The sequence below is a fragment of the Perca fluviatilis genome, chromosome 3 (assembly GCF_010015445.1).
Source record: "Perca fluviatilis chromosome 3, GENO_Pfluv_1.0, whole genome shotgun sequence".
In the NCBI taxonomy this organism is placed as follows: Eukaryota; Metazoa; Chordata; class Actinopteri; order Perciformes; family Percidae; genus Perca; species Perca fluviatilis.
The window spans coordinates 17337224-17355486 of record NC_053114.1 but is presented as its reverse complement, the minus strand read 5'-3'; the positions used below and the strand labels follow the sequence as shown (position 1 = coordinate 17355486).

The 18263-nt window shown below is 41.8% G+C and overlaps 1 protein-coding gene across 1 annotated transcript in view; it reads left to right on the top strand.

The window, feature by feature from the left end:
- map2k5 (mitogen-activated protein kinase kinase 5) overlaps window positions 1-18263 on the top strand; it is a 74382-nt gene that overhangs the window by 14940 nt on the left and 41179 nt on the right. The window contains exons 9-12 of the mRNA XM_039795298.1: window positions 6983-7022; window positions 7144-7212; window positions 7927-8008; window positions 17055-17116. Coding sequence (XP_039651232.1) covers window positions 6983-7022; window positions 7144-7212; window positions 7927-8008; window positions 17055-17116 — 253 coding nt within the window. The remainder of the gene's footprint in view (window positions 1-6982; window positions 7023-7143; window positions 7213-7926; window positions 8009-17054; window positions 17117-18263) is intronic.

Sequence of the window (18263 nt, the reverse complement as noted above, 5' to 3'; positions counted from 1 at the left end):
TATTGAGATTGAAGTATTGATCACTGCTCAGACTAACCTTGACTTGACAGAGTGGTCTGCTTCACACAGTCCCCAGCAAACCCAGTAAATGTCCCATTGAGCAAATCCACAAAACAGTTTTTTTTTTTTTTTGCTTTCACCCCTTTTCTTTCCAGCCACCCTTTACTGTTTTATGACTACGAAATAGTTTAATTAAGAGCCAATAGTTGTAGGAAAATAAGATTGCTGAACAGTTCTGCACCAAAATGGTTACACTGCAGTGGGGAAGGCAAATATTGCAAGCCCAACAACTTCTCAGTCAATTTAGTCCAGCAAAAAATCCATATGCTTTGGTGCTGAAATTTTCATGGTTGGCAGGAGAAGAAGAAAAAAACATACAGATAAAAAAGAAAAAAAAGCAGCCTGGCTGTTAGTGCTAGTTTGGTGTTGTAGATTGTTTTGTTTCATGACCATTTTCGATAAGATATACCTCACTTAGTTAGTTAGCTTTTTTATTCATACTACACACTCATTCTCAGTAGGTTCTGAGTATGTGGTGTGTTCACACTGAAATAAACTGTGTTCACACAATATACAAAAAATAGTCAGTATGTACTAAAACACAGATTTTAAGTGTGCTAATGATGAACACTATAGACCTTTTTAACCGCAGACACTTTTACTTGTCATAGCTGGAAAAGCACAGGTGAATTTTCTTAAGGTTGACTGGTTCTGTTCTGTTGATCTTGGTATTACACATTAATAAAAAGATAAGAACTCTGATATTGTTATTTAGCTACTACCCATCTCTCATAAGCTCATGCAGTTAACTGTATTTACATATTGAAAATGATAAAACTGTATCAAATCTGAGATTAATCATATCATAAACGACCATGCTTGGATCATTACAACATTATCAATTATGTATGTATTACATCTCTGGCAGCTCCCCTACCAACAGTGGCCCCTGCTCATAAAGCACAGTCTGTCCAATTTAGGAGGTACTTTATTTGCTCCTTCATCGTTCAGAAATGTCATAATTAAAGGGGCGCTATGCAGTTTTGGCCATTTATTCGCTGTTTGCTCGCAGGTTTCTCTATAGAGCCCCCCCCCCCCTACAGCTTCGGAATAGATATTTGGCAGCTCCTATGTTTACTCGTGTCTGACTCCTTGCTCGGTCAGTCTGCCGTTTCCTCTTTCTCTGTTCCTCCGACAATGCATTCCTAGCTTTCTAGATACTTCCTGACGCTGAGACGACAACCACTCAACTCGAAAAAAGTCATATAACCATTCCAATGACTCCGAAGCTGTTCAGTTAAGGTAAATTAAGTTTAAAAATCAAACAAAAAAACTGCATAGTTCCCCTTTTAAGGTCAACACTTCCCCAAACTGCTGAGGACATTTAGGGTGCTGGGCTTTCCTTGTATGCATCAACAAATGCTTTTTCAGGAACTCCAAGGCTGCCTGTAAGTCATTGTCCAAGCCTCTCATGAGTCCACACCCTACAACTGGGCTTTTTCTTCCCAAACTACCCCAGCAGCATCCTTCCTGTCCTGCCCATTCCCCCCTCTGCTGAGTCAGCCGTAGCTTAGTAAGCACCAACTGGGTTCTGGGCAGCATCTTCCCTTGAAAAAGTTTTGAAGAAGGTGCACTCTCAGTCCATGTACCCAATCTCCAACATGACACTGGAGAGGCTGGCTCAACGATAAAAGCTAAAATCCTTCTGAAGAGAGTCCTCACTCGGGCATTGCCAGATAACCAGTATTACTCAACCCTGTCCAGCAGCATCACCTGCCATTAGTTCCAGTTCAAGAACAGAACAGTTGTCAGCTCCGCTACACCATCAACCCAAGTGTCTCATGCATTTAATTGCTAATACAGCAATATAGTTACTGTAATTGTAGACCACTGCTTAGATCTGCCCCACGGTCACCCTGGACTTTGCAGGCCTGACTAATGTTGATAAGGTACTTAAAGAACAACTTCAATCAAATTTTTCTATGAAAAAATGAATGTAACATTAAAGGCATCAGACATCAGCTCCTAGAAATGTTCGTTAGATAAAATGTTAATTGGCTAGTTAAAGAATGGCGACGTGATGACCTCTATGTAGTGTTGTACTCAGTTTGGCTGGATTTTTCACTTCGTCTCTATAAATATCTCTTTACAAATATTTCATGCCAAAAGTAAATTAACTCATTTTAAGACAGTAGGTCTGGGTAATATAGTAAGAAATAAATTATTGAAATTATTAATTATTAAAATAAGTTCATCAAAATAATCATCCAGTCTGTCTTCACAAAAGTTTTTTCATTGGGGGATTTTCTTAAGGGTCTGGACAGGGTACTGAGATTATCCAATCAGTTGCAAAAAGAGAAGACAACATGAAGAGTTTAGGTTGAAAAGAGTCACTATAATCCACTGTGAATTCTGTACAGAGACAAAAGAATAAGGGTAAACAACGAGTGCATTTAATCATGTGGATACAACCCTAAAGATTCCTCAAATATGCTGAGTTTAAGTTTAAAATTTTGCTTATTTTATGGGTCAGGCTGTTCATCATTGTTTTTCTTTCCTTTTTTGTAAAACACTTTGAGAATGAATATTTTAGCACATTTTGCTGTATTAAGCAAGAAATTAGCCATTATTTAAAATGCATACTCACTGAGGGCCAACACAGGTTTCCTGCGAAACCAATTCTCTGTCCTCTTTAGCCTTTACCCTTTGGTCCAGATTGTATTAGTCTTATCACATGTGAAAGCACTACCAAAGGCCTACCTTTTAACCTCTTAGCCCATTTATGACCCAGAGCCATTTAGACTCAATTGGATGTTACCAACACCTCAGCTCTCCATAGCCGCACGCTGACCTAGCCATCCATCAACGTCTGCCTTTGTTTTTTAGTACACACTCTCTCAGAGGTCCATCTTGTCCAGCAATCTAACTCACAACTACGGCTTATAAATACAATAACAAGGACACACAGGCTATTTTTGTGACTCATTTGATCCTATAGTGCAATTAAAACAAGCCCATTTGCCTGACTGTGACTGTGGTGGCATCTACTTAGACACCCACAGCTGTCACTTTACTCTCCCAGCCCATTTTCTCCATTGATTTAGTTTTTCACCTCATTGATTAGACTGTATATTGAAGGAACAAACCTCTTTGGTTAATTGGTGGTAACCTAGTATCTTGTATCCAGATAGGTTCCAGATTGTGTCTAGAACCAGTTGAGTGGGATTACAGTTTAAACAGGGCATCAGTGCAGCCTAGGTTTTGTCTTTGGTGCAAATATACAAAGAACAAACTTCTGCTGTAACTTATTTCCTATAGGGGCTGCAATGCATACAGTTTAAGCAGCTCTTACTGTCCTATCTGTAGTGCCTATCAACCCACAAACCGTGAAATAAGACAACGCAGTCAGTTTTTCTTTTGGCTGCCGAGATCAGAAAACATGGGATTCAACAAGCCATTCAGATTTTGCTCCCCTTCCTATGTCCTATGCAAGCTCATTAGAAAATACTGCCCCCCATCTGAGTATCTCTACCCACGGCTTAAGAACTAACTTTGCTAAGGTGCACCACATTTTATAACGCACACCAATCAGCGCAGACTTGGCTTTTCGGGAACGAGGCTTAAAGAATCGGGCGCTAAAATGGAGCGTTGAACACAGAAGTTGAGTACATGTAGGGCTGTGCAATTAATCAAAAATTGTCCCAATTTCGAATTTTGGCTCCTAACTATCACAAAAACAATGTAATCGATAAAAGCGATTATTTTGCACATTACGTTTTTTAAGTAAACTTAATTAAAGTAAACTTAAGTAAACTTAGTTAATTTGTCTTGTTTTCTTAATGCATGTCTGACTGTGAACGTCTGTGTTTAGGCTTCTTGTAGTTTGGCTTATTTGAAGCTAATGTACTTGCACTTAGTTCTTGCTGTCCGGAGTTTGTACCTTCAAGGTTGAAAGCACTTAATTGGAAGTAGCTTTGGATAAAAGCGTCAGCTAAATGATATGTAATGTAATGACACGTACACCTCCCGAAGGCTAAACTCACTCAGCCAAGTCAGCCAGGTCCTGTTTGGGGTATCTGGTGGCATTTAAAAATCAGCACAATTGAAGATGGCGGCTGGTAAGAAACCGTGTTTGATGAGCAAGCAGGGGAGAGCAAATTCTGTTGGCACTGTTTTTTAAGTTCAATAAATGCAACATCTTTCCTAAAGTCAATGAGTAATTGTGTTAAATAATACTTATTTCAATATTGACCAAAAATAATTGTGATTTATGATTTTTTTTCAATAAGGAAGCAGCCCTAAATACAGGTATTTTTAGACAGACAGTAGGAGAAATATAATGTGTTCTTTGAACATTAAAGCATGTAAACATGTTCTAGTAGAATCCCAAAATACAAGTATGAACCTGAAAATTAGCAGGAAATGTCTCCTTTCAAGGAATATTTTCTTTCATTTTTTTTAGCATGGTAGGAGAGAAAACAAACCTTTCAACTTTATTTGAGCTTCTCAGCCTTGCTGCTTCTAATGTGCTGGCTATTTAGCAATCCTTTTTAGTGTATATTTTGTGTGTCTGTCTGTGAATGTCTGTGTTTAAGCTTCTGTCTTCTCTGTGTCAGTTAGGACACCCATTATAGCCGTATCAGGTGAGAGAGTCAGGGAGAGAGAAAGGCGGTCCGTCCTCCATGTGGCAGTGTAAAAGTACCACGTTAGCCCTGATCCAGGAGGCCAGTCTCTCTAACCCACAGCCCCAACTAGACTAGAGAGGCCCTATGAATACTGCATGATGGAGCTTTTATTACAGAGCGAGCTGGAGTGTAAATAAGATCCAGGCGATGGGGCACGTTTACTGGGGTCAGATCAGGGGAAGTGGCGGGGGTAGCTATGTAACCTTGTCCCCCATGTCTCCCGCTGTCACAAGCCTGTCACTGTAACTCATATAGGGATGTTCGGCCCTGAAGTGGTCAAGGACAGTCTGAGAATAAAGCTTTAACCAAGCAGTAGTCACACCATATCTCCAGCCGTTAAAACTTTCTTTACTCTTGTATATCTTACTTAGACATATATTTAATTATAACAGTATGAAAATGAAATGCTGCTTTGTGAACATGCAGTAATATTATTGGGATATTTCCCTTCAATCCTATGTAAAGCATATTTAAGACACCACGCTGTGAAAAAGTACTGTATATGGATGGCTTTAATGTCTGTTTACCTTGATCTAAGTCTGGCCAAAATGAATCACAGACATCAGAAAAACAAAAAAGAAAAACCGCATTAGCTTTAATAAATGTTATACTTTGCATGAAGGTAAATACACACAAAAATTGTATGCACATAAACACTCAGATGACACTTGTGCACATGGTGTCCCACGTACACATTCTCGTTTGTTAAAGTAGTAGGTGCATTCAGCCAAGGGCTGGCTATGTCTTTCAGCATATCTAGACTTTTTTCTCTAGAATCATTGAGAACTACAAGCTGATTCCTTTAGCATGGACAAAAAAAAAAAAAAAAAAAAAACACACACACACACACACACACACACACACACACACACACAACCTGCCCAGCCAGTATTTAACATTTCTACCCCTGCGATCTTGTCTCAATTAACATCTTCATCTTAATTAAGAGGCAGCACTCATGCTTAACTGATATTGATTGTAGCTTTAAGGAAGACCACCACAATGGAAATAAGGCCATCAGCCTTGTGTGCAAAGAGCTCTTTTCCAAGAAAGATTAAACTTAAGATCAAAAACACTCACTAACACATATCAAAAGGAAATAATGTCTTCTTAAGTCAGAAGAAGGCTTGTGGTTTGTTCTAATAACTAAAAACTTAATTTGTATCTTTTGTTATTCCATATTTGTTATCTTTTATGCATAAATGTTTAAGAGCTACCTTATTCTTTTCATAATCTCTGAAAAGTCTATAGTTTGTTTTTGACTTCAGTGGAGATGAGACTGTTAATCGGCAATGTGTAAACTACAGCTCACATACAGCATGGCATAGCTACAGCCAAAGACCAGTGTTTGTTCTAACTGTGGGTAAATACCTGACATGGCACTAATAGGTGCCGTTAATTAAAGGCCTGGCCCAGTTTTGAGTTGTCTAGCCGAAAGAGCAATATGATACTCCAATCCAAGACGCATTAATCACACCTTGCGCCATACACATTCTCTCTGGAAGACCCACTGATAGATAAGAAACCAGGTATCACATTTACTAAGCCTACTTGCAAGCTAACCAGCTTGTGTGACGTACACGGCTCCACATTCCCATTACCTAACAGCTGTTGGACAGTATTTGTCCTTGAGGATTGTATGTTGAGAGGGACTGAGGTGTTGTCACTGGTGCCAATAAACTAACCTTCAAGGGCTGTAACTAAAGCCGATGTTTGGCATTAAGGAGTTTGATAATTAAATCATTACGGGGCTAGTTTGTGGCTGCTGCTTTACTTGCAACTCAAAACTCTGTCTGGAACAATGAGCGATAAGGCAGACTAGATCTGGTTTTGGGTGGTGTCCTCTAACTTTTGAGAGAAATGTCATATTGAGAGTCATATTGCCATGCTAATTTAGACTATACTTTTACTCAGAAACTACAAGACCTGTGGAGTTTGTATTGCAATGTAATTGATGTCCTTTCATTAACCATCATTAGAACTTGATTACCAAGTTTAGTACATTATTAGTCCATTACATTAACAATTTGTGATCGCCCTGATACAATAATAATTAATTAACCATATCAGAACATTACATCTTTTTTTTCGGGACAGAGTGAAAGGGATTTTCGTTGAAGGGAATTTTAATGGGACCCTAGCTTAATGGAGAAAATATACATTATGATCAGAGCTCCTCACTTGGAAGAAAGCTAAAAAAAAAAAAGCACCACACTGGAAATGTTACCATTTAAATTAACTCAAGCAACTGCTTTCTACAGTTTTGTTTAACATTATCTTCTGTTTTGTCCCTCTAGAGCGTACCATCTTCTGGGCAAGCGGGTTTTAGCTGTCAAGGTGAGAACTCTTTCCATGTTAATGACAGTTGCTCTTTAATAAGTGACCCTCAATCTAGTCTACCACATCAGAACATCAACAGAACTTATGTTTATTTTATTTTTTGCACGTTTGATTACAGGTCATTCCCCTGGATATCACAGTGGAATTACAGAAGCAAATCATGTCAGAATTAGAAATTCTATACAAGGTTAGTTTTGACTCAACAATTTCTCTTTTCTCCACTGAATGTTGCTGTCCTACCAAATCTACATTGTTAATAAACCATGAGTCTAACTAATGAAGCGCCATTTATTGCCTTTGGTCTTACAATGTAAGCCAGGGATCAGTGATACATGGAAACACACGCAACATACACGTGGACTAGGCATGTGAGTTTACTGTTCACCATCTGTGAATTTTTTTCCATGCATAGGAGGAGTTTTTTTTATATTGCCCCTAAAATGCGTAAATCCAAACACTGAATGTAGAAACTCACTTAAAATGATATGCATTGTGTGTGTTCTTAACATTGAACATGAAGAAAGAAGTTGGGGTTACCCTAAAACAGAGGAAATTATCTCATCTATGTCAATTAATCTGTGCTTCGTATATTGATGCGTTTCTTCCTGGCCTTATTTATTCATTTATTTATATGTGTGAAATTAAATCATAAATTAAATTGTTTTTTTCAACAAAACAGTTGATGGACTTCAAATTGATGCTGTTGAGTACTGACTACAATCATTTAAGCATATATGATCATGAGAAACTTTACATTTGTACAATTTAGTGCCGCTGTTACACATAATCAGTGTTTTGCTAAAATTCATAATGATGATAATGTATAAACATACTTTTGTATCACAGATCAGTATTTTTGCATGCTCTTTTATGATCACATTGTCTCTTCTCTTGATTGCAGTGTGATTCACCCTACATCATCACCTTCTTCAGTGCCTTTTTTGTAGAGAACAGGATATCCATATGCACAGAATTTATGGACGGTGAGTGTCTTGGTGGCCCAAGCCAGTAGATCACATGTTTTTCTTTGCTAGCCACAGCTGTGTAGAATAGACTTTGGGGATATGTACTCTGTCTCTCTCTACTGTGTATCCATTTACACTTCTGCAGATCAAAAGAACATCTCGCTGTGATCTGCTTAGCATGCCTGTGTGCTAAAAGCTACAAGGGTGTGATCAATCTTGACTTAAGTGCATTTGTAGGTGCGTTTGAACTTGCGTGTCTAGATTGGTGTGAGATGGGGGACCGTCAATGTTTTTTAGGTGTGTGTTTGTCCAAATGTGTGTTAATGCAGTGATTCCCCTGTTTCGCACATTTACCGGCTTGTCAGCAAAGTCTGTCTAACCTCTCAGGACTCTTTACTTCATGAAACTTTTCTTTGATCAGTCATTTCCAGTTGTACTTGATTATTGCAAACAGGAAATTATGGTGTGAAAATTTGACAGCAGAAGGAAACATCAATAAAATGAATTTGTTGTCTTGTTTAAATTATAACAAAGACTGAATTTTATTTAATATATCCATCCATCTTCGTCCGCTTATCCGGTGTCGGGTCGCGGGGGGAGCAGCTCCAGCAGGGGACCCCAAACTTCCCTTTCCCGAGCCACATTAACCAGCTCCGACTGGGGGATCCCGAGGCGTTCCCAGGCCAGGTTGGAGATATAATCCCTCCACCTAGTCCTGGGTCTTCCCCGAGGCCTCCTTCCAGCTGGACGCGCCTGGAACACCTCCCTAGGGAGGCGCCCAGGGGGCATCCTTACCAGATGCCCGAACCACCTCAACTGGCTCCTTTCGACGCGAAGGAGCAGCGGCTCTACTCCGAGCTCCTCATGGATGACTGAGCTTCTCACCCTATCTCTAAGGGAGACACCAGCCACCCTCCTGAGGAAACCCATTTCGACCGCTTGTACCCTGGATCTCGTTCTTTCGGTCATGACCCAGCCTTCATGACCATAGGTGAGGGTAGGAACGAAAACTGACCGGTAGATCGAGAGCTTTGCCTTCTGGCTCAGCTCTCTTTTCGTCACAACGGTGCGATAAATTGAATGTAATACCGCACCCGCTGCGCCGATTCTCCGACCAATCTCCCGCTCCATTGTCCCCTCACTCGCGAACAAAACCCCAAGGTACTTGAACTCCTTCACTTGGGGTAAGGACTCATTCCCTACCTGAAGTAGGCACTCCATCGGTTTCCTGCTGAGAACCATGGCCTCAGATTTAGAGGTGCTGATCCTCATCCCAGCTGCTTCACACTCGGCTGCGAACCGATCCAGTGAGTGCTGAAGGTTGCAGGCCGATGATGCCATCAGGACCACATCATCTGCAAAGAGCAGCGATGAGATCCCCAGCCCACCGAACCGCAACCCCTCCCCACCCGGACTACGCCCCGATATCCTGTCCATAAATGTTACAAACAGGATTGGTGACAAAGCGCAGCCCTGGCGGAGGCCAACCCTCACCTGAAACGAGTCCGACTTACTGCCGAGAACCCGGACACAGCTCTCACTTTGGTCATACAGAGATTGGATGGCCCTGAGAAGAGACCCCCTCACCCCATACTCCCGCAGCACCTCCCACAGTATATCCCGGGGGACCCGGTCATACGCCTTTTCCAGATCCACAAAACACATGTAGACCGGTTGGGCATACTCCCAGGCTCCCTCCAGGATCCTTGCGAGAGTGAAGAGCTGGTCCGTTGTTCCACGCACCAGGACGGAACTGCGCATTGTTCCTCTTCAATCTGAGGTCGACTATCGGCCGAACCCTCCTTTCCAGCACCTTGGAGTAGACTTTACCAGGGAGGCTGAGAAGTGTGATACCCCTGTAATTGGCACACACCCTCTGGTCCCCCTTTTTAAAAAGGGGAACCACCACCCCGGTCTGCCACTCCTTTGGCACTGTCCCAGACTTCCACGCAATGTTGAAGAGGCGTGTCAACCAGGACAGCCCCTCCACACCCAGAGCCTTGAGCATTTCTGGACGGATCACCTCAATCCAATGGGCTTTGCCACTGTGGAGTTGTTTGACTACATCAGTGACTTCCACCTGGGAAATTGACAATGATCCCCCATCATCCTCCAGCTCTGCCTCTACCATAGAGGGCGTATTAGTCGGATTCAGGAGTTCCTCAAAGTGCTCCTTCCACCGCCCTATTACCTCCTCAGTTGAGGTCAACAGTGTCCCATCCTTACTGTACACAGCTTGGATGGTTCCCCGCCCCCCCTCCTGAGGTGGCGAACAGTTTTCCAGAAGCACCTTGGTGCCGACCGAAAGGTCCTTCTCCATGTCTTCTCCAAACTTCTCCCACACCCGCTGCTTTGCCTCTTTCACGGCAGAGGCTGCAGCCCTTCGGGCCCTTCGGTACCCTGCAAACCGCCTCCGGAGTCCTCTGGGATAACATATCCCGGAAAGACTCCTTCTTCAGTCGGACGGCTTCCCTGACCACCGGTGTCCACCACGGTGTTCGTGGGTTACCGCCCCTTGAGGCACCTAAGACCCTAAGACCACAGCTCCTCGCCGCAGCTTCAGCAATGGAAACTTTGAACATTGTCCACTCGGGTTCACGCCCCCAGCATCCACAGGGATGCACGAAAAGCTCCGCCGGAGGTGTGAGTTGAAAGTCTGTCGGACAGGGGCCTCCTCCAGACGTTCCCAATTTACCCGCACTACCCGTTTGGGCTTACCAGGTCTGTCCAGAGTCTTCCCCCACCCCCTGACCCAACTCACCACCAGATGGTGATCAGTTGACAGCTCCGCCCCTCTCTTCACCTGAGTGTCCAAAACATACGGCCTCAGATCAGATGAAACGATTATAAAATGATCATTGACCTTTGGCCTAGGGTGCTCTGGTACCACGTACACTTATGAGCATCCCTATGTTCGAACATGGTGTTTGTTATAGACAATCCATGACTAGCACAGAAGTCCAACAACAAACAACCACTCTGGTTTAGATCAGGGAGGCCGTTCCTCCCAATCACGCCTCTCCATGTGTCTCCATCATTGCCCACGTGCGCGTTGAAGTCCCCCAGCAGAACAATGGAGTCCCCCACTGGATCCCCATGCAGGACTCCAGTCAAGGTCTCCAAGAAGGCCGAATACTCTGAACTCTTGTTTGGTGCATATGCACAAACAACAGTCAGAGTTTTCCCCCCAACAACCCGCAGGCGTAGGGAGGCGACCCTCTCGTCCACCCGGGTAAACTCCAACACAGTTATATTTAATATAACTGTGTAAATATGTTCACCGTTTCTATGTTTGTCATAGAGACGGTGAACATATCTACACAGTTAGTAACTGAGTTTAACAGTATGGTAAAGGAGGCGAGGGCTTCTTACTTTGCTAACCTAATTTTGTCCATTAAACGCAACCCTAAATTCCTGTTTGACACCATCAACAGCATTGTCACTCATGCACCGCCTGTCTTTTCAAAAAAGGATTGCAGTGACTTTCTCTCTTTCTTTGTGGATATGATAAAGGATGTCAGGGCTAGGATCATCCCCTCTGTAACTCCCTATTCTGCTTATCCAACTCCGCCATTGATTTTGAACTGCTTCTCTCCTATTTCCCTGCAAGACCTCACTGATCTGATGGGCAGATGAAACCTTCTCCAAGCCATGTAGATATTTTACCCTTGCTTAAACATGTACTGGGGCCTATTGGTCCATGCCTGGTCTCTATTATAGCTCTCTGAAATGGGGTTTACTTTAAAACTGGATCTATTTAGCCCAAAGATACTGTCTGAATTGAAAATTTGATTCAAATTTATATCAATCAGTTGAAATTCTATTAAAACATCTTTTCTCAGAGTGTCTACTGATAAAATGCTGTCTTCTGATGTAGATGAATGCTCTGTATTGGTGCTGTTGGACCTTTGCGCAGCTTTTGATACGGTGGATCACAGCATCCTGATTGAAAGGCTTAAGCAGTGGGTGTTGGGGGGGCTTGGATTGTGCTCTCTCAGATAGGTTTTTTTTCATCATCTCTGATATTTTTTTTTTTTGGGGGTTTTTTTTTGGGTCCTATGATTTGCTTGTATATGCTAAAGGTAATTCCGCATCACTGTTATGCTGATGATATCCAGTTGTATATCTCTTTTAAGCTTGATGAAACTGACAAACTGACCTATTCACACAATCATCTGACTGCCAGTAAGGACTGGATGGTAAACAACTTTCCACAGCTCAATGCAAATTAGACTGAGGTCCTGATTCTTGCTTTAGATAACACATCTTCCAAGGTTGCTCAGTGTTTGGCCATCCTTTCTTCAGCTGTATAGTCTAATCTCAGAAATTTCGGTGTCAAATAATTGACCCGTAGGGCTGTCAACGAATATTCAAAATCTCTATATATATTCAAATAATAAAAAGAAACCGACATTCGAATATGAAAATGTATATTCAAATATAAGAGAGTTCGTGGACCTGGGCCGCCGCTGCTGCCTAAACGTTCAGCAGCCGGTCAGGAATAGGGAAGAGAATTCACATTGAGCGAGTGGGCATGTTGATGATGATCTATCATGCGGCTGCCGGTACCGGAAGTAAACAAACAACGAAGTCGAAGAAGAAGATGGCACAAAGACGCAAAGGTAAATCTTTAAATGCAGAGACAACGAGAACATATCGTCAGACAAATTCATGGAACAGCAGGAGACTCGGTTGTTTATGACCAAATTATGAACAGCTCCGTGACAGCGGTGTAATCAGCGGCCTGTCCTGTCTTCTGTATGCTTCAGAGAGGGAGGGAGAGAGGACTAACGTTACACAAGTAGTTATGTCTCCCATTGTATTGATTTGCCCTCTTATGGACATAATGCGCAAAAATAGATATTCAAATATATTCAAACCTCAATATTCAAATGTCATTTTTGGCCAATTTTGACAGCCCTATTGACCCGTACATTGCCAGTTCAGGTTTGTTGTATCACATACTGAGCTAGCGATGATCATTGATGCTTTTATGTTGTCCTGGCTAGACTACAGCAATTACTGGACCGTCTACAACTGGTCCAGAATGCTGCTGCAAGGCTGTTGACCAGGTCCAGTAGGACCACTCCCATCTTATTCTCTTTACACTGGCTTCCTATTAATTTCAGGATGTATTTAAAGGCAACTGTGTACATCTCTGACTAGGGTTGGTAACCGAAACCTGTCCTAAATGACCACTTTCTACCAGACCGAATGGCAAAGTGGATTTTGGTGCCTCATTTCGGTGTCCCTTAAATGCCTGCGCTGCTCTCTGGTGCTCCGAAATGGACGTTAGAGGCAACAGAACCATCGCTGTATGTAACGCTAGTTAACACTACACTTGGCTGTATTTCCCTTGCAAGGTTATTCCAACTAACCTGACTCCGCCAGATGGATCGCTTCGCATTTGCTCGGCATATCCATCTGGGAACTTTCCGTTGGAGAACTTTTGGGAAGGGGCTAAAATACTGGTTAGCTGATTGGATAAACCATCTGTCTATCACCTATGTTGGCGATAGACGGGCCAAATCAACCAATCAGATCAACGAAGCGTATGAAAATACAACCAGTGCCCCTGCTGCTGCAGGCAAAGCATAGCTCGTTAGCTCTAAGTAAAGGATATTTGCCGTTTGTGTAATGAGAAATTACGAATAAAATCCACCCTTTCAGGTTCCCGGTCCATATTCCAAAAGAAGGATCCAAGAGAAAAAAGCATTAGCGAGCGGCTAACAGAATTAGGGCTACCACTGTCTGACAATCCTGGTTAGCTGATTGGATAAACCATCTGTCTATCACCACCTAAACCCGCCTCAAAACCAACGCTGATTGGCCCGGTTGTTTGGCGAACGACTCCAAATTTTCTCTGTTTCAAGATGCCAGACTAATCTGTGAGTGGAAAACTGGAGCTCACGAGATCAGGACGGTCTCAAGAGGCTAGATTCCAACACAACCGGTGTTGGAATTAGAGATGGCCCGATACCATTTTATGCTTACCAATTTCGATACCTGAACTTGCGTATCGGCCGATGCCGAGTACCGATCCGATACCAGTGTGTCATATATCTTATTATGTTTTAACAATTGTATACTACTATCCCTGTATGGATGTGATATTATTTCTATCTTTGTTGTCTGTCTGGCTCAGGTTAAACTCTTTGTGAAACATGAACAAACAATGAATGCCGTAGAACTTTCTTTTATTATCCAGTTTGACAGTCAGTTATAACGGAAAAGAACATAAACTACTTTAACGTAGAGTTTCTTTAGGACTTTATTACGTGCTATCAGATCGGTGCATAAACTTCAGTACTTCCCGATACCAGCGTTTTAGAAGCCGATACTGGTATCTGTATCGGAACATCTCTAGTTGGAATCACAGTTGTCAGAGAAACAAAACAGATGGGACTTAATGGTGTGTTCAGTTGCAACTCATAAGCTCATGGTGCATTCACAGTTATTGTAAAAAAAACCTTCTGCCATTTAGTGTTTCTTCTTTTTGTCGTTTAAAGGTCCCATGGCATGAAAATTTGACTTTATGAGGGGTTTTTTAACATTAATATGCGTTCCCCCAGCCTGCCTATGGTCCCCCAGTGGCTAGAAATGGTGATAGGTGTAAACCGAGCCCTGGGTATCCTGCTCTGCCTTTGAGAAAATGAAAGCTCAGATGGGCCGATCTGGAATCTTGCTCCTTATGAGGTCATAAGGAGCAAGGTTACCTCCCCTTTCTCTGCTTTGCCCGCCCCGAGAATTTGGCCCACCCATGAGAGAGAGAGAGACATCATGGCTTTCAAATGAGCAAAGTGGCAGTTGGTCAAGGTCACACCCCCACCCTCCACCTGGCCCCCTCCCTCTTCTCCCCAATAGCTACAGACACAGAAATGGCACATACTAAGGAAAGCTCATTGTGGGACTGGCTCTAGTGGCTGCAATTCTGCACCAAGGCTGAATTTTGGGAAAGAGACTTCAGATACAGTATTAGGTTGACCACTAAGGTCTACAGTGCCTTGCGAAAGTATTCGGCCCCCTTGAACTTTTTGACCTTTTGCCACATTTCAGGCCTCAAACATAAAGATATAAAACTGTAATTTTTTGTGAAGAATCAACAACAAGTGGGACACAATTATGAAGTGGAACGAAATTCATTGGATATTTCAAACTTTTTTAACAAATAAAAAACTGAAAAATTGGGCGTGCAAAATTATTCAGCCCCTTTACTTTCAGTTCAGCAAACTCTCTTCAGAAGTTCAGTGAGGATTTCTGAATGATCCAATGTTGACCTAAATGACTAATGATGATAAATAGAATCCACCTGTGTGTAATCAAGTCTCCGTATAAATGAACCTGCTCTGTGATAGTCTCAGAGGTCCGTTTAAAAGCGCAGGAGAGCAGCATGAAGAACAAGAAACACACCAGGCAGGTCCGAGATACTGTTGTGGAGAAGTTTAAAGCCGGTTTGGATACAAAAGGATTTCCCAAGCTTTAAACATCCCAAGGAGCACTGTGCAAGCGATAATATTGAAATGGAAGGAGTATCAGACCACTGCAAATCTACGAAGACCCGGCCGTCCCTCTAAACTTTCAGCTCATACAAGGAGAAGACTGATCAGAGATGCAGCCAAGAGGCCCATGATCACTCTGGATGAACTGCAGAGATCTACAGCTGAGGTGGGAGACTCTGTCCATAGGACAACAATCAGTCGTATACTGCACAAACCTGGCCTTTATGGAAGAGTGGCAAGAAGAAAGCCATTTCTTAAAGATATCCATGAAAAGTGTCGTTTAAAAGTTTGCCACAAGCCACCTGGGAGACACACCAAACATGTGGAAGAAGGTGCTCTGGTAAGATGAAACTAAAAACGAACTTTTTGGCAACAATGCGCAACCGTTATGTTTAGCGTAACAAAACACAGCTCATCACCCTGAACACACCATCCCCACTGTCAAACATGGTGGTGGCAGCATGATGGTTTGGGCCTGCTTTTCTTCAGCAGGGACAGGGAAGATGGTTAACGTTGATGGGAAGATGGATGGAGCCAAATACAGGACCATTCTGGAAGAAAACCTGATGGAGTCTGCAAAAGACCTGAGATTTGTCTTCCAACAAGACAATGATCCAAAACATAAAGCAACATCTACAATGGAATGGTTCACAAATAAACATATCCAGGTGTTAGAATGGCCAAGTCAAAGTCCAGACCTGAATCCAATCGAGAATCTGTGGAAAGAACTGAAAACTGCTGTTCACAAACGCTCTCCATCCAACCTCACTGAGCTCGAGCTGTTTTGCAAGGAGGAATGGGCAAAAATGTCAGTCTCGCTGTGCAAAACTGATAGAGACATACCCCAAGCGACTTACAGCTGTAATCGCAGCAAAAGGTGGCGCTACAAAGTATTAACTTAAGGGGCTGAATAATTTTGCACGCACAATTTTTCAGTTTTTTATTTGTTAAAAAGGTTTGAAATATCCAATAAATTTCGTTCCACTTCATGATTGTGTCCCACTTGTTGTTGATTCTTCACAAAAAATTACAGTTTTATATCTTTATGTTTGAAGCCTGAAATGTGGCAAAAGGTCGAAAAGTTCAAGGGGGCCGAATACTTTCGCAAGGCACTGTATATAAAAGCATCCAAAGAGCACCATCTCATGGGACCTTTAACTGCAATTGACTGGTGAAATAAGTTATTGTTATAAGTTATTGTTATTATATTTTAAATAAATCATTTAAATTTGACCATATGGCCTTAGCAATAAAGTTATTTAATGTCAGTGCTGTTTATTTTTCTAACTGTAAAATATATTTAAATATTTATTTTGTGTAAATATCCAGTGTAAGAGGATGGCTGCAAAGCACTGTTTGAAATCCTGGTTGACCCAATGTCCAGATAAAATTGCAAGCAACAATTTTGTCGTCAGCTGTTTGGATAGGTGTTGCAATCTGCATTGCCAACATGAGTTTGGCTTTGAAATGTGCCAAAAAAAGGCCATTAGGATAAAAGTTAAGAAATTGCATAAAATGTGTTAATACTAAATCAACCCCCTGAATGAACAATTTGTCTTTTGCAGGTGGTTCTCTGGATGTGTTCAAAAGAATTCCAGAGCACGTGCTGGGGAGGATCGCAGTGGCAGTAAGTTTTCATGAAATACTCAAAATCTCCCTATTAGTAGTTTGAAATTACTGAACTGAGTGAAATGCATTTGAATCAAGAGGTGTGTTCTGGAGTTTTTAGAAACATTTATTTAAGTGTATCAGGTTCAGGTTACTTTATTTATTTGTTGCAGTAGTTAAAAAGTGCAGGGCATCCATGACACACCACAGACAACCTACAATGGGACAATAAATAAAACAGTTGAAATGCTCCAGTGCTAATCAACATGCTAAAATATCTAACAAATACCAATTTAGAGTTTGACTATCCCATGTGTGCCTGGCAGTCACAGTTTTAAATGTGAACTGTTATTTGTTTGTCTGATACAGAACCGGTCTGAGGGAAAAATTCACTCATTTTATTAATGAAATAAAACAAAAGAAAACCACAGGTGTGAATTTTTCAATTAGCTTCTATTTGGTGAAAGGATGGACAAAGTCAGTGTTGCTTTCCCCTTATACTCCCCTCTCTCCTTTTCTCTCCCCATTTCTACTCTCAGTTAAAACTAGCATTTTTATAGAAATGGCCTTGATGCAGATAAATGCATCTTTTTTCCACACTCATTACTCTTCTCCCGTCTCCACCTCCTCTTTTCTGTCTCACCCCCGCCCCCTTTAACTTTGTCCGTAATCAAACAATGCTATTTAGTCAGTGTTAATTCTAATTCACAGCTTTCACTCCTTTCCACTGTCACAGTTGTTAATTATCACAGAAGGAAAAGCACCCAAGAGGGTGTGAGTGAAGCGGCACACTACAGTTGTTGCACTCACAGCACCACCTTTTAAAGCAGCAGGACTTCAGAGAGCTTTTGTGCTTTATTTATTTCAGAGGTTTTTGTATATCAGAGATTAATGACAGGAGCCTATAGGCTAAAATCAGCTCTCACATCTCATAAATGAAATAAGCAGTAATATACTGATATGTGTACATTTAAAAACATTATTGAATGTATAGCAAAACCTTTAACTCACATCTGTTATCAGTCCCTTCAAACCAGCGTTTTTTCAGATAAAATGAAAATGGCTAAAATCATACAAATACATGAAACTGGAGAAAAACATGTACTCTCTAACTACAGACCCATTTCACTGCTTCCACAGTTCTCCAAAATACTGGAAAAAATACA